At 44.1% G+C, this 17,206-nt stretch overlaps 2 protein-coding genes across 2 annotated transcripts; one reads left to right on the top strand and one right to left on the bottom strand.

Annotated features, from left to right (window-relative positions):
• Positions 1 to 948: 948 nt before the first annotated feature.
• LOC139451846 (uncharacterized) lies at positions 949 to 1,398 on the bottom strand. Its single transcript, XM_071233146.1, has one exon. It carries the CDS (start codon positions 1,396 to 1,398, stop codon positions 949 to 951), a length of 450 nt encoding a protein of 149 aa, XP_071089247.1.
• A 254-nt stretch (positions 1,399 to 1,652) lies between these two features.
• LOC139451845 (uncharacterized) lies at positions 1,653 to 2,397 on the top strand (the record flags this gene model as incomplete). The annotated part of the gene is made up of 2 exons (XM_071233145.1): positions 1,653 to 1,998; positions 2,291 to 2,397. Coding segments are annotated over 2 exons (453 nt in total), but the record flags the coding sequence as incomplete, so codon positions are not given.
• Positions 2,398 to 17,206: the final 14,809 nt, after the last annotated feature.

The raw sequence follows: 17,206 nt of genomic DNA, 5'->3' as shown, positions 1-17,206 counted from the left end.
ACTGTCAGCGCCTTTTATAGGACATCACACGGAGTGCAGAAAGCAGGTGAAACGACATTTTGTAATTGCTTGCTGTTTAATCCCGCATTCAGCAATATGACGGCGGTCTGTAAATAATCGAGTCTGGACCAAACAATCCTGCGATTGACATCATGAACATCGATCTCAGCTTTTGGGATACGATGACATGTATCAACCAAGTCAGCGAGCCTGACCACTTGATTTGTAGTCACCTCTTATGACAAGGTTACGGAAAACCAATTCTATCCCGAATCTTGATGGAGTTGAAACAACGTAAACCATAAATGAGGATACGATACCACGAAACCATGAAATGTAAAGACATCGTTATGTTATATAACATTGTTATGAACCTGAACCACGAATAATTGTGTTGCCTGTGTAGGTCGAGGGTAGGTAGGTCGAACTATTTGTTTTCATTTCATGGATAGCATTAAACATACATGATATAAGAATCGGATTCAATAAAATTCGTGTTTTTGTGGTGAAGCTACTCTTGTATATACAGCCACGGCTTTACATGCACAAGATTAAGAATTGTGGATTTCACAGTTGACACATATATCTCAGCACCTTGTAGATGTATAGAGTCGCCCTCTCTCATAGCCACATCCTCCGTCTCGTTCTCTATCATGCCCACATCCCCCGTATCGCCCTATCTCAAACCACACCCTCCGCCTCGCCCTCTCTCATACCCACATCCCCCGTCTCGCTCCCTCTCATACCCACATCCTCCGTCTCGCTCCCTCTCATACCCACAACCTCCGTCTCCCCCTCTCTCATACCCACATCCCCCGTCTCGTCCTCTATCATAGCAACACCCTTCGTCTCGCCCTCTCTTAAACCGACATCCTCCGTCTCGCCCTCTCTCATACCCACATCCCCCGTCTCGCCCTCTCTCATACCCACATCCTTCGTCTCGCCCTCTCATACCCACATCCTCCGTCTTGCCCTCTCATACCCACATCCCCCGTCTCGCTCCCTCTCATACCCACATCCTTCGTCTCGCTCCCTCTCATACCCACATCCTCCGTCTCCCCCTCTCTCATACCCACATCCTCCGTCTCGCTCCCTCTCATAACCACATCCTCCGTCTCGCTCCCTCTCATAACCACATCCTCCGTCTCGCTCTCTCTCATAACCACATCCTTCGTCTCGCCCTCTCATACCCACAACCTCCGTCTCCCCCTCTCTCATACCCACATGTTCCGTCTCACCCTCTCTCATACCCACATCCCCCGTCTCGCTCCCTCTCATACCCACATCCTCCGTCTCGCTCCCTCTCATACCCACACCCTCCGTCTCGTCCTCTATCATAGCAACACCCTTCGTCTCGCCCTCTCTTAAACCGACATCCTCCGTCTCGCCCTCTCTCATACCCACATCCTTCGTCTCGCCCTCTCATACCCACATCCTCCGTCTTGCCCTCTCATACCCACATCCCCCGTCTCGCTCCCTCTCATACCCACATCCTCCGTCTCGCTCTCTCTCATACCCACATCCTCCGTCTCGCCCTCTCTCATACCCACATCCTTCGTCTCGCCCTCTCATACCCACATCCTCCGTCTTGCCCTCTCATACCCACATCCCCCGTCTCGCTCCCTCTAATACCCACATCCCCCGTCTCGCTCCCTCTCATACCCACATCCTCCGTCTCGCTCCCTCTCATACCCACATCCCCCGTCTCGCTCCCTCTCATACCCACATCATCCGTCTCCCCCTCTCTCATACCCACATCCTCCGTCTCGTTCCCTCGCATAACCACATCCTCCTCGCTCCCTCTCATACCCACATCCTCCGTCTCGCTCCCTCTCATACCCACACCCTCCGTCTCGTCCTCTATCATAGCAACACCCTTCGTCTCGCCCTCTCTCAAACCCACATCCTCCGTCTCGCCCTCTCTCATACCCACATCCCCCGTCTCACCCTCTCTCATACCCACATCCTTCGTCTCGCCCTCTCATACCCACATCCTCCGTCTCGCTCCCTCTCTCATACTCACACCCTCAGCCTAGCCGCCTCTCATACCCACACCCTCCGTCTCGTCCTCTCTCATACCCACAACCTCCGTCTCGCCCTCTCTCATACCCACACCCTTCGCCTCGCCCTCTCTCATACCCACATCCTAAGCCTAGCCTTTTGTAATACCCAAAACCTCCGTCTCACTCTCTCTCTCTTACCCACACCCTCCGTCTCGCCCTCTCTCCTACCACATCCTAAGCCTAGCCTCCTCTCATACCCACACCCTCCGTCTCGTCCTCTCTCAAAGCGACACCCTTCATCTCGCCCTCTCTCATTCCCACATCTTTCGTCTCGCCCTCTCTCATACCCACATCCTCCATCTCGCCCTCTATCATACCCACACCCTCAGCCTAGCCTCCTCCCATACCCACACCCTCCGTCTCGTCCTCTCTCATACTCACACCCTTCGCCTCGCCCTCTCTCATACCCACATCCTAAGCCTAGCCTTTTCTCATACCCAAAACCTCCGTCTCGCTTTCTCTCATACCAACATCTCCCGTCTCCCCCTCTCTCATACCCAAATCCTGTTTCGTGCTCTCTCATACCCACATCTTCCGTCTCGTCCTCTCTCATACTCACAGCCTCAGTCTCACCCTCTCTCATACCCACATCATCCACCACGCCCTCTCTTATACCCACACCCTCCGTCTTACCCTTTCTCATACCCACATCATCCGTCTCACTCTTTCTCATACCCACACCCTCCGTCTTACCCTTTCTCATATCTACATCCTTCGTCACGCTCTCTCTCAAACCACATCCCCCGTCACGCTCTCTCTCATACCCACACACATCCTCCGTCACGCTCTCTCTTACCCACACACATCCTCCGTCACGCTCTCTCTTACCCACACACATCCTCCGTCACGCTCTCTCTTACCCACACACATCCTCCGTCACGCTCTCTCTCATACCCACACACATCCCCCGTCACGCTCTCTCTCTCATACCCACACACATCCTCCGTCACGCTCTCTCTCATACCCACACACATCCTCCGTCACGCTCTCTCTCATACCCACACACATCCTCCGTCACGATCTCTCTCTCATACCCACACACATCCTCCGTCACGCTCTCTCTCATACCCACACACATCCTCCGTCACGCTCTCTCTCATACCCACACACATCCTCCGTCACGCTCTCTCTCATACCCACACACATCCTCCGTCACGCTCTCTCTCTCATACCCACACACATCCTCCGTCACGCTCTCTCTCATACCCACACACATCCTCCGTCACGCTCTCTCTCATACCCACACACATCCTCCGTCACGCTCTCTCTCATACCCACACACATCCTCCGTCACGCTCTCTCTCATACCCACACACATCCTCCGTCACGCTCTCTCTCAAACCACATCCTCCGTCACGCTCTCTCTCATACCCACACACATCCTCCGTCACGCTCTCTCTCATACCCACACACATCCTCCGTCACGCTCTCTCTCATACCCACACACATCCTCCGTCACGCTCTCTTTCTCATACCCACACACATCCTCCGTCACGCTCTCTCTCATACCCACACACATCCTCCGTCACGCTCTCTCTCATACCCACACACATCCTCCGTCACGCTCTCTCTCATACCCACACACATCCTCCGTCACGCTCTCTCTCATATCCACATCCTCCGTCACGCCGTCACCAAAATAATATCTAGCTTTATCAGGTACTCGACAGCTTGAGGCCTAGGTTACACGTATATCTGCAAAAGCTTAATTATCCTTTCCAATACCCACAGCGCCCGCCTCTCTCTCTCTCTCTCTCTCTCATGGCCACAAGCCTGTTGCATCATCTTGTGTTTACAGTTGCTCTGTTTCAACCACAGGCACACAGCCAAGCTGTTGTTGCCCGCTGCAAGTACGACACAGTCCCCTCCACACTTCTGCGTTCTGAGCGCCCTCTGCCTGCACACTAACTCCCGCGTTTATGTAACATTCACTGCTCATGAATGACAACAGGACAAGTCCGCAATTCGTTGTGGAAATATATTGGTGAATGTAGCTATAGGTTTCGGGTACCGGGTAGTAAATTTGGACTCGTCCCAGCCCTAATGCAAGGTGAACCAGCATTACAACATTCAGGATTTTCCAACTCCTGGCTGACCAACTTCAGGCGGGACCCGTGACGATTCCGGGGTAGAATAGGCCTTCAGCAACCCATACTTGCCGTAAAGGGCGACTATGCTTGTCGTTAAAGGCGACTAACGGGATCGGGTGGTCAGGCTCGCTGACTTGGTTGATGCATGTCATCGATCCCAATTGCGTGGATCGATGCTCATGATATTTATCACTGGATTGTCTGGTCCAAACTCGATTATTTACAGACCGCCGTCATATAGCTGGAATATTGCTGAATGCGGCGTTAAACAACAAACCAACCAACCAACCAACCAACCAACTTCAGGCGGGTCAGCTAACTCTTGTAGAGTTTTATGTGCCTTCAAATATATAGTACTATTATGTCTGTTACGTATATATATTGTGAATATCTGCATGGGTGCACCGGTTTGGTTATGTACGGGTATATGTATGTGTGTATTTATGAGTGACTTGTATTTTGCGGCATGATATTTGCGACAGTAAGTACAGTTAATCTAAATAAATTTTATTATTTTATGTATAGTTTTCTTTTATTAATTGTTACATGTCCTTGCAGAAAGAGGTGTTCAAATAGGCTTTATTGTTCACCAAATCCTTTTTTGAAATAACAATAGTTCAAATCACACAAATCATATATATATACACACAAGCGTACTTCTGTTTTGTTTTTGAGACGTTCCCCGTATCTTGGTCCAAAGAACGTGTTGACTTCACGTGAGAAACATATCGCCATCACTTTAACGACATGCTGTGAATAAGCATGTGAGATTAGATGACTATAGTCATCAAAGGGCGATTTGCAACGAGAACATGGCTTAACAATGACTTAGTTTCATGTTAATCTCCTATATACATTCTTTCACGCAAATTGCGATCATACGTACGAGTATATACAACTATCAACACCATTATAATTAATATATATTATTATTATTATTTCATTTCTATTAATGCAAGACTTAGTGTTGTTATTAATATTATTATCATCGCCGTGTGTTTATTTCAGTTTTATTAAAACTGACCTAGTATCAACAAACACGAAAGTATGTGCATTTTAAACACATATGAATCAAGATGTATGTCTAACAGGTGTGTACACATGACATCCTATATCTTGTATTCAAACCTTCCATCGAATATACATAATTAAACACGTCAGAGATCCGTGAAGATCCGGGTTAGGATGGGTCTTCAGCAACTCATGCTTGTCGTAAATGCCGACTATACTAGTCCTAAGAGGCTACTAACGGGATCGGGTGGTCAGGCTTGCTGACTTGGTTGATACATGTCATCGTAACCCAATTGCGTAGATCTATGCTGATGATATCAGTCACTGGATTGTGTGGTCCTGTCTCGAATATGTACAGACCGCCGTTATGTAGCTGGAATATTGCGGAGTGCGGGGATAAACAACAAACAAACCAATCTTGGGACATGTTTCTATATGATGTGGGACAGGGATTTGTCAAATACAGAATGCCAACACATTCTTGTTTCTCATCATGGCTGATGAGAATACAATGGACATGACTGGCTGGTTACAGAATGGAGTGAGTGAGTATGGCTTTACGCCGCTTTTAGCAATATTCCAGCAATGTTATGGCGGGGGAAAACCATGGTGTACACCCATTTAGGGAATCGAACCCGGGTCTTCTACAGAATAGACAACTGGATGCGACCGAGATTCTGCACGATCACAAGACCCTAAAGCCCACGCAATGACACAAAACAAAATATTTAAATATCTTTGTTTCAGAGAATAAATATTAGTCTGAGCGTGAAGGTGTATGAAAAAGTGGAAAGAACATCACAATGCTGGGTGTAATTTCAGAAAAGTCGCCGTTGACTTACTGTATGGCTCCATGTTTAAAACTGGACAGGAGTCAGTCTGGTTTCCTTGGTATGCTGCGCTGACGCTCAGTGTAGCACCAGCGCAGCTTACCCAGGGAACCAGGCTGGACAGGAAGTACATCGGTATATGTTCGACATGCTATTATCGGGATCATTCACGGAAAGTTTTTAATTTATTGGTTTTGGGTTTCAAAGATCTCACGAACGCCCGTGAAGATCCGGGTTAGAATTGATCTTCAGCAACCCATGCTTGCCCGAAGAGGCGACTAACGGGATCGGTTGGGTCGGGCTCGCCGACTTGGTTGATGCATGGTTGTGTAGATCGATGCTCATGATGTCAGTCACTGAATTTTTAGGTCCAGACCGCCGTCATATTAGCTGAAATATTGCTGACTGCTGCGTAAAGCAACAAACAAAAGAGATACGCGTCATGAATAAAGCTTTCAGTTCAGTTGAACTCAAAATGCTTTTTCCACTAACAAAATGTTGTCTGTTAATACAGCTCCAATCACTTCAATGTCAGCCATGCAAACGGCAGATGCGTGCATTTTTATTTCACATTGTGATCACATTGTCATACAATAAAAACAACAACAACAACAACATACCAAACTAATCATCAATGACATTATAATTAAACAGTTGATGAAATGATGCCACATGTACGTGCATTAAAGCAACACTATGTCATGAACAGTTTATGGTCGCTGCAAGTCAATTAAGAACTAATTTATTCTCTCCTCCAATTTCGCAAGGGAATACTGTTAAATGTTTTTTCAATGGATGTTCATCTAGCAAATAATGAGAGGCAGTGTCCCCGTTTCACATACAGTGCCATATCGTTTCTCTTAAACACTGCTTTGAAAAGTATTTCACTTAAATGAATGGCGAGTTAGCTTGATATATAGGGTAGGCTGTAGTGGTGCAGGGGTCCGTTCCACAAAGACGTTCGTAAACCCTATACTTTAACATAGACTTACGACCAGGCACAGGTCTTAGACGTTTATCACTTTGGTGAAACCCCCAATATAGAGCTCACAGACCAAATTTCACAGATTCAGAGACTCAGAGAGTCTATATGAGACCATAGAGACTCACTGGGCATATCTGGGACCAACATTAAGCTTATCCTGGCAACTTTCTACTCTTCTGCTGAACTGGATTTTCTTCAATGTCCATGAAAGGAACAATGGACGGCAAAGAATCCTTGTACTTGTCAAGCAGGCTAACAGCTTTCACCAAAGCATCGTCCGCATCGACGGCTAGCACAGTATTCTCGAGATCCCGCGTCCAAGTCTCGTGGTAACTCGACAACTTCCGGTAAGGTGTGTCAATCAGTACGTGGGGTATGTTCATCAAAACACAGAATATATGTCCATGAAGTCTGTCTGTTATTACAACGCGACCTCTCTGTAAGAATATCATCCCATTTGTCTGCATGAGAAACGAGTCTTCTATTGTAGTCTTTCCTTTCGGAGTTTCCCAATTCACCCACGCTTCAACCTGTACAGTTACACCTTTCGGCCATTTTGTTACGTTTTGTCTCGGTGCCTCTGGATCAACTCTCTGCAACCACATGATATCAAACATTGGAGAAATAAACCTTGAGATGGCCCCTATCTGGAACGCAATGTCAGGCATAAGGAAGAAAGTTGGCTTTCCACTGAAATGTTTCTGAGCTGAACTGAATGATTGACGATCTCTCAACATCATGATGAAATCCGTCTGTCTGTATAGTTTTTCACAGAAAGTGACGTGTTTTGAAAGACCTTCCCTCATGAAGACCGTCTGGGGAAATAATATGATCTTGTACTGTGAGAATGTGTTGAATATTCTTTGTCGGAGGTAGTCGTGAAACTTATAGCCCACGACGTTGCCGCCACCTTGGAGTAAAACCACCACTTCACTGTCGCTGAAGTTGCTCGCAACGTTGCGGATGTAGTTGAGGTTGCGTGATTTACAAGCGTTGTAGTTGCAGTAGTATAGCAGCTTTATCCCAAGGCGGCGTAGCAGATACACCTCACCAACCGTTATAGCCGGGTCGCCTTTATTAGCAAAAGCGGCGATGTCGATCAGAATGGCGTATTTGAATGGAGCAAGCAACTCGGAAAATACGTTGAAATGAATTCTCTGGGCTTCTGCGATGACATCATATGAGGAACGCAGGTGAGGAGAAATGACGTCAGTCAATTGTGGCGTTTTCGACAGGTTTGTATCAAGGAACTGGCGAAACTTGTCATTCGTAGTTACGTCCAAACTTTCATACACGATTTCGCTTGTAAGATATGCAGGCTTGTGAAATCCTGGTCCAATGAAGGAACTTCCGGCCATGGTTGCCACCGCTGCTTCCCTTGGCGTATCCATCCTCTGTTGACGGAGGATAGTTTCATCTCTGTTCGCTGAGTACTGCCCAAGCGTCGCCAGGCAACACAACACTGTAACCAGCCCAACAACTTGTCGGGCACCTGTCCAAATTGCTTTTGATCTGATCACTGCAATAAGGAATTATAGCAGATTTAAAATGCATATAAACTTTGGATCTTTGTTTTCGTAGAATGAAATATTTTGCGATATATATATATGCTATATCGTTTATAATAGTTCATCGGTTAATATTACTTTTACATGTATATAAGACCCGTGAAGATCCATGGTAAAATAGGTCTTCAGCAGCCCATGCTTGCTGTAAAAGGCGACTCTACTTGTCGACTAACGGAATCGGATTGTCAGGCTCGCCGATTTGGTTGATGCATGTCATCGTATCCCAATTGCAAGTATCGATGCTCATGATGTCAATCACTGGATTGCCTGTTCCAGACTCGATTTTTTACAGAAGGCCGTCATGTAGCTTGAATATTGCTGAGTGTGGCGTTAAACAACAAACATCACATCGCATATATATGACAGCGGTCTATAAATAATGGAATCTCGACCAGTAAATCAAGTGATTAACATCATGAGCATCGATCCACACAATTGGGATATGATGACATGTAATCAACCAAGTCGCCGAGCCTGACCACCCGACCAATTTCGTCACCTCTTATGACAAGTTGCTGGTGACCTGTATTCTTACCCGGAATATCCGTGAGCTTGTGGGTTGGGGTGAGGCGAATAGATAAAATGAATGAATACTTCATCATTTTGTAAATGGTAAATATGAAGGAAATAATGACAAGGGTAAAGATTTTGTGTTACTTACCCACTGTCTGTTGTGTCGGGAGTTGTGAGTGTCTTGCTTCTGTATTCTTTCCACAAGTATACAGAATTAACCCAAAGATACAGACTGCAAGGCCAGCAAAATGTGTGTGGGTCGCCTCCCTTTGTCCAAGGCCGTAGAGGACAAGTACGACCATGGATCGCTTAGCAATGTTGGCGACGGAATGGCTGAGTACCGACATATAGGACAGGACAAGTACAGTGGAGATGTAGGAATACGCCACGTGAAATAGACCAGACAGTAAACAGGTCCCCAACATGTAACTAACCGTGCTGGAGAAAAGTCCAATATATGTTCCAGTGTAGAGTGCGTTACCAACGGTTATTACTGTCGCAAGAACAAAAACGACGTTCGCGTGTCGCAGACGAGTTGGAGCAGACGATAATGAGTCACGTTCGAGTTTGATTGCAGCGTTCCGAACACCAAGGATGACGTTTGATACGAACGCCATGAATATTCCCATTGAGAGTGATGACTGTGTGAGAGTGTCGTTCGCGAAGACCACAGCTCCAAACACCATTAAAGGAAGTGCCAAAAGAGTCCATTTCGAGAGAGGGGTACCCAGGACAAGTCTCTGAACACACGCGCTGGTCAGTGGTTCCAGGAGTTTGATGGTGAATGTGGAAGACGCTGGCATTAACGCCATGCTCATATTAGTCGCCGTGGTCGCAAGTGCGTGGCAGATCGCCTTTATCCAGAACAAGAACTGTTCTTTACTTTGACGATACTTCAAAATGTTGATGTCGGTCAACACCAGACACAAGGTTAGCTTGCTTACGGTCAGGTAGAGAGGTCGGGTCAGGTCAGTCTCGCCAGGGTCAAGGTCAAACAACAGAAACTTCCGGGCAAACTGATGACACAGCACTGATGACAGAGTCCAGGCAATAAATACAGCCACCGGCTTGTACCACTGTTCCTGAAAAGACAAAGAGGAACATTAGGTTTTGTTGCTAATCATATTGGCCGAGTCGTTTGTTTTGTTTCGTTTGTTTTCACAGAAACCTATGATTGTGGTTCGAATGCAAAAATCACCAAGATGTAAGTTTGTACATCTGTCAGGAAACGTCTAAGACCTGCATCCGCTATGTCCTGGGTTATAAATAACCGCTTTCTGGTTTGTTTGTTTTATTTGTTGATCTGTGAAGGACCTCGTATATTGTTCCAAAAAATTACATTGTGGCGAGGTACATGTAATTGTGATTCGTCATCAGGTGAATCATTCACCCGATGAAGGAGTAAACATATACTCCGAAACGTTGTATTCCTGATGAGGAAGTAAACATATGATTCACCCGATGAAGGAGTAAATATATGATTCACCTGATGAAGGAGTAAACATGTGATTCACCTGATGAAGGAGTAAGCATATGATTCACCTGATGAAGGAGTAAACATATGATTCACCCGATGAAGGAGTAAACATATGATTCACCTGATGAAGGAGTAAACATATGATTCACCTGATGAAGGAGTAAACATATGATTCACCTGATGAAGGAGTAAACATATGATTCACCCGATGAAGGAGTAAACATATGATTCACCTGATGAAGGAGTAAGCATATGATTCACCTGATGAAGGAGTAAGCATATGATTCACCTGATGAAGGAGTAAACATATGATTCACCTGATGAAGGAGTAAACATATGATTCACCTGATGAAGGAGTGAACATGATTCACCTGATGAAGGAGTAAACAGATGATTCACCTGATGAAGGAGTAAACATATGATTCACCTGATGAAGGTGTTAACATGATTCACCTGATGAAGGAGTGAACATGATTCACCTGATGAAGGAGTAAACATGTGATTCACCTGATGAAGGAGTAAACATGTGATTCACCTGATGAAGGAGTAAACATATGATTCACCTGATGAAGGAGTAAACATGTGATTCACCCGATGAAGGAGTAAGCATATGATTCACCCGATGAAGGAGTAAACATGATTCACCTGATGAAGGAGTAAGTATATGATTCACCTGATGAAGGAGTAAACATATGATTCACCTGATGAAGGAGTAAACATGTGATTCACCCGATGAAGGAGTAAGCATATGATTCACCCGATGAAGGAGTAAACATGATTCACCTGATGAAGGAGTAAGTATATGATTCACCTGATGAAGGAGTAAACATGTGATTCACCTGATGAAGGAGTAAGCATATGATTCACCTGATGAAGGAGTAAGCATATGATTCACCTGATGAAGGAGTAAGCATATGATTCACCTGATGAAGGAGTAAGCATATGATTCACCTGATGAAGGAGTAAGCATATGATTCACCTGATGAAGGAGTAAGCATATACTCCGATACTTTGTGTTCCTTATAATAAAGAAGTTGACATCCATAAATTCTTTCCCTTAAAAGGAAGAAGGTAAAATTAACCTTCAGTTAATTCTGCGTTTTCGTATTTTCACTGACAAAACATCGAGTTATACACAAAGTATGAGACAAACGGAGAACCGATATTAGATCACTGACGATAACCATTCTGGCGGGACTAGAATGTAACATCGCCTTAAACAATTATATCTGCTTAAATGCGTTAACAATATTTCAAGGTTAAGAGATACTCTTTCTTACCTTCATTTCAAATGAACTTGATGTACTAAGGAGAGCCGTGTTTAGATAACTCAGAATGTTCCTGTAAGCACGTTGGCCTTTAGCGCTAACAGAACGACAAGTGAAACGGTCCACTGATTTGTTATATAGGGCGAGCAAAGACGCCCCCCGTTTACTGACCTATCGTCACCGCTGTCCCTTTAATAACTGATCAACTAATAAGTTTCATTTATTCGCCGTCAGAAATAGATTATCATAACCCATGAATACAAATTATATATACCGAGCATATATGGTATATCGTATTCTTTTATTGTATTTCACTATTATATAAAACACGATTGCAGTATTCGGGGGGCATGGACTGCTCTGGGATCAATATCTGGGACCCGGCAGACGCGTCCCCATGCTGACAGATATTATATTTTATTCTCACCGCTGTGCATCATTAAAAACATGCAGAAAATAGAAGTTTATACATATAATACAGTGTCACTCATATCAAGTTATGAGAGACGATACAAAACTTGATGATAGATAAAAATGTTTTACCCATATAACAACTGCTTTCTGCGTTGTGACATTAAAAGCAGGTATTGGCAGTGAAACACAGAATGAGTTTAAAAAGGACACACAATTTCTCATTTTGACAGGTTTAAAACGTTGAACATTTAAGCCGTTATACTCATAAATATGGACCTTTTATCACGCTGTCGACCACGGTTTGGGTTACTCATAATTATGTACAAGAAAAATCATTCAGTGTGTCAAAGGTGGGTGTCATTGTCATGTCACTTTATTTCCGCAGGTACGAGTGGCCCAATCGTCTAAGGCGCCGCAATTCGCTGTGCAAAGTTGCGTCCCTTGGACACCAGAAATCTATGATCGTGGGTTCAAACCCGGGTTCTCCCCGATTAATTTCTAGGTTGGTCAGTGCCATATCCGTGCTTGCGGCTTTCACCAAAGTGGTAAATGTCAAAGACCTGCATCACTTCGGACTTTCTCTCACACTACACTGACACGCCGTGATATAACTGGAATCCTGTTCAAAGCGGCCTTAAACCCAACTCACTCACTCACCTTACTTTCGCGGTCTTCAGCAACCCATGCTTGCCGTAAAAGGGGACTGTACTTTTCGAAAGAGGCGACTAACGGTATCGGGTGGTCAGGCTCGCTAACTTGGTTGATACATGTCATCGTATCAAGTGCGTGGATCGAGGATCATGATGTCTATCACTGGATTGTCTGTTCCAGGCGCTCATTCTATTAACCACTTCCTCGCTTAGTCTAAAACCCGATTACTTACAGGCCATCTGGATATAGATGTACTATCGCTAATTTCGTTGAATATACAAACAAACTGATCAAATACAAATTTAATATCTAATTCAATGTTAGTGTTGTATGCTGATAATGTTCTTGGGTGTACGTTTTCTTACTATAATGCCCCTTTACACCCGTCAACATCCGGGTTCCAGTTCATGGTTGTCGTAAAAGGGGTCTAACGGGATCAGTTGGTAACGCTCGCTGACGTATCCCAACTGCAGATCGATGCTCAGCCACGTGATTGTGTGGTCCCGACTCGATTATTTAGAGATCGCTGTTATATTGTTGGATTCTTGCTGAGTGCGGCGTTAAACAACATACATACAAACAAAATGCCTCATTGTAATATTTCATTACAATGTATTCTATACCTGTCCTTTAATCCTGCTAACACCATAGCATAATGTGCATGTCCAGATTTCAGAGGTGTAAGGGACATGACACTGTGGAGTATTATCTGATCACTTTCATTCCATGAATATAAACTGCCCGGCAAAAGAAAGCATATATACATCCACGATTGATGTTGGTTGAAAATCAAACAAACAAGACAAGGTTATTCGATGGTCGTGTATTTAATACGGGTTACAATAGTTGTGTTTTGGACCTTATGTTTACAATGTTTCGGTGACTGTTTTCAGCCTTGTCACGTTTTGATAACGTTTCTAATCTTTTGGTCAAAGGGGGCACGGGCGGCCCAGTCGTCTAAGGCGCCGCGGTTCGCTGTGCAGAGTTGCGTCCCTTCGGCACGCCAGAAACCTATGATTGTGGGTTCGAATCCCGGTTCGATCCGATTATGTTTCTAGGTTTGTCAGCACCATACCCGTGCTCGTGGGTTTCACCGCAGTGGTAAACGTCTGAGACCTGCATCACTTCGGGCTTTCCTCCCACATTAAGATGACACGACGTGATATAACTGGAATACTGTTAAAAGTGGCGTTAAACCCAACTTACTCACTCACTTCCTTTGTCATGACAATATATGAAATACATATTCACAGGAACTGAGCTACACGTGCACAGAGGAAGGAGAGCTGTGCAGAGCGTTGCAAATTGGAACATTTGGTAAATGTGAGAAACGATTATCACTAAAATTTCGTTTCACGGTTATCTGTTCGAAATTGCAAACAAAGTAACCACTCTCAGAACCTGAGACAACACCAAGTGACATTAACATTAAATTCACGTTTTAGAAAAGTTCAAACAAAATTTCAGATGGCTAAACAAATATTCATTAATTCCATCAAACACTTACATACATGTAGGTGGCACGAGTGGACCAGGGACAGAAATTCGCTTAGGCATCCTATAGTATAGTCCTGCACCATGACTGTGGAATATATTTATTTAATGAAGAAAAAACAACCTAGAAACGCACACAAAAGCAAGTCTAGCCAGCTCTAGTTGGCTCTATTCCACAGCAGAGGGATTTATTTTTTAAGCGTCAAGGGTATTTTGTAATATAAGATTTCATAGATTAAATGTTAGTCTAGCCATAGACCTATGTTCGTCAGTTCCTAGATTCGCCCGGCAATGTGCCCAGGCCAGCGCCGTATAGCCGTTATCACGGTTTTACCAAATTGGTAACCGCCAAGGACCTGCACCAGTTCGGTCTTTCTTTCCACAATAACCTGACACCTGTTTTTTTATAAGTTCAGTAGCATTTATCATAACTATAGAACAATGTTTGTGGCGAGACATTAAACCTGCTACCTACTGTGTTGCAAAAGAACATTTTTCTTCAAAGTTTCTCTTCGCTTGTAAGCAGCAAAATCTCTACACTTTGACACAGGAGACGTAACTCGAAGATAAGCTATCGTGTTTAGTTTCAACTAAATCAGTAAACGCGCTATGTCACTGGACTGTCTGGACCAGTTTTTACAGGCCGCCTTTTTATATCAGTAGTGATGGATGCGGGGTTAGGCAACATTCATTTACTTTTTAATGCAAATAGTGTGAATGACGGGCTCTACGGGTAGAACAGGTCAGCGAAGACCAGGTGTCATCATTGTTTTTGAGTGATCCATTCATATAATTTTCATAAATATGTTGCCAGAGACATTATCAATTTTATGCTTTCTGATGTTGCCTTTTACGCCCAATGGAATATGTTTCGACAGACAATAGAGACCGTTTATTCTTAGACGTTTACGTTTTATATTTAAATACAATACTGTTCAAAGCGGCGTTAAACTTAACTATTGACTATAGTTAAGAAATGCCGTTTATTTCTCCGTTCTCAATTAGCAGGAATACGCTTCTAAACTAATTTATATAACTGACTGAACATGGCATCGGTACACTGGTACCTGATCTGTTTGTGTTCTGCCGACCGTGCTTCTGACATTGTCAACTTTACATAACCCAGCAAATTACCTTTCTTATTCTGGGCAGCTATAATGTCTTCGACATAAATCTTCCCCCTACCATCGTGGCCTTTAGGCATTCATAACAGAGCACAAAGACACCAACTGCATATATGAAACGGTTATTTCGTCTATACAGGACACTATTGAATCTAGTGCTCTTTTAGAACAGGGTAACTTTGTACCGGACACCTGTTGGACAAATGAGGCCATATATTACAAAGACTGCTATCCGGGTGGAAATCCCGTATTGGGACCGTTTATGCAGGCCACTGGATAATTATGCCGTATGTCTCCGAGAATATTCACACACAATTCTTCATACAGAGAATATGTATTGAGGCCGTAGGTTTCTCCATGTATATTCCACATGGACATGCCGGGGATTATTAGGTCAAGCATGCTATATTGTAATCATGGATGACTAAGCAGAATCGGGGGTCAGTGACCACAGCGGTCGGTACCATTTCTGCACTGTAGATGTTACAGTCAATGTGCAAAATGACTGAAATTATCACTTTGGCAATTTACAAAACGGCTAAATATTTCCGTTATTTCACAATTTGACTGAAAAATCTTTCCATTTCTATTTTCTGACAACTAATTCCAAAAAGTTTTATGTTAAATTTCATCTGAAAGGATTAAGAGCAAATGACAATATATATATATATATATATATATATATATATATATATATATATATAATCATAGTAGGATTAGTGGTAGGATTATATATAATCATAGTAAGATTAGTGATGATTATAGGCCCTTTAGAACTTCTTAATAACTTTAGGTCACTGTCAAATAAATGGAGTGATTCACCTGGGCAATTTATTAAATACCTACATACAATATTTATGCGTTTTATGAATATGCTTTAAAAATTGCCTCAGTGAATCACATTTTGCAAATTGACTGAGACATATGGACATCATGGACACCAGAAATGGGCTTCACACATTGTACCAATGTGGGGAATCGATCCCGGGCCTTGTGCGTGACGAGCGAACGCTTTAACCACTAGACTACCGCACCACCTGATTCCGTTCCACAAAACGATCTATCGTCTATCTATGTTAAAGTATGGCAGTTCTGGACACCTTAGCGCTATGTAAAATCGCATTGTGGAACGGTCCCTGGGTCATAACATTTATGTCACAATACTCCGTCAGTCAGACCCACGTAGGTTAGGGGTGTGGTAAGGGTCAATGAACCTGGGTCGGTGACTTAGGCGCTGTGATATGGCGGACTGATTGTCATCGAAGTCTGATTTCTTTCATTCACTGGTTTCCCGGTTCCAGACTCGACTATTAACATGCCGCCGTGGTACAGGTGGAACCTTGCTTAGTGCGGCGTAAAATAACATCCAGGTTCTCTTTATAAATGTACGGGGCGGTGGGGTAGCCTAGTGGTTACAGCGTTCGCTCGTCACGCCGAAGACCCGGGTTCGATTCCCCACATGGGTACAATGTGTGAAGCCCATTTCTGGTGTCCCCAGCCAAGATATTGCTGGAATATTGTTAAAAGCGGTGTAAAGCCATACCCACTAACTCATAAATGTACAGACCGACGTTTCGAAATACACCCTCAATTGATGTTTGATCTACCCTGAAATGTCCTTGAATACATAAACACATAGGCAGCTCTACTTTCGCTATTGTGGGAACGTTACATAGCCTCGTGTTTGAAGCTTCGTAAAGACCCCGAAGATTCTGATT

The sequence above is a fragment of the Haliotis cracherodii genome, unplaced genomic scaffold, assembly GCF_022045235.1.
Source record: "Haliotis cracherodii isolate W230 unplaced genomic scaffold, xgHalCrac1.p SCAF_9, whole genome shotgun sequence".
NCBI lineage: Eukaryota > Metazoa > Mollusca > Gastropoda > Lepetellida > Haliotidae > Haliotis > Haliotis cracherodii.
This window is presented reverse-complemented; position numbering and strand designations above follow the sequence as displayed.

Excerpts from the sequence above, each read along its gene's own strand:
- LOC139451846 (XM_071233146.1), bottom strand. The coding sequence starts at position 1,398 with ATGAGAGAGGGCGAGACGGAGGATGTCGGTTTAAGAGAGGGCGAGACG.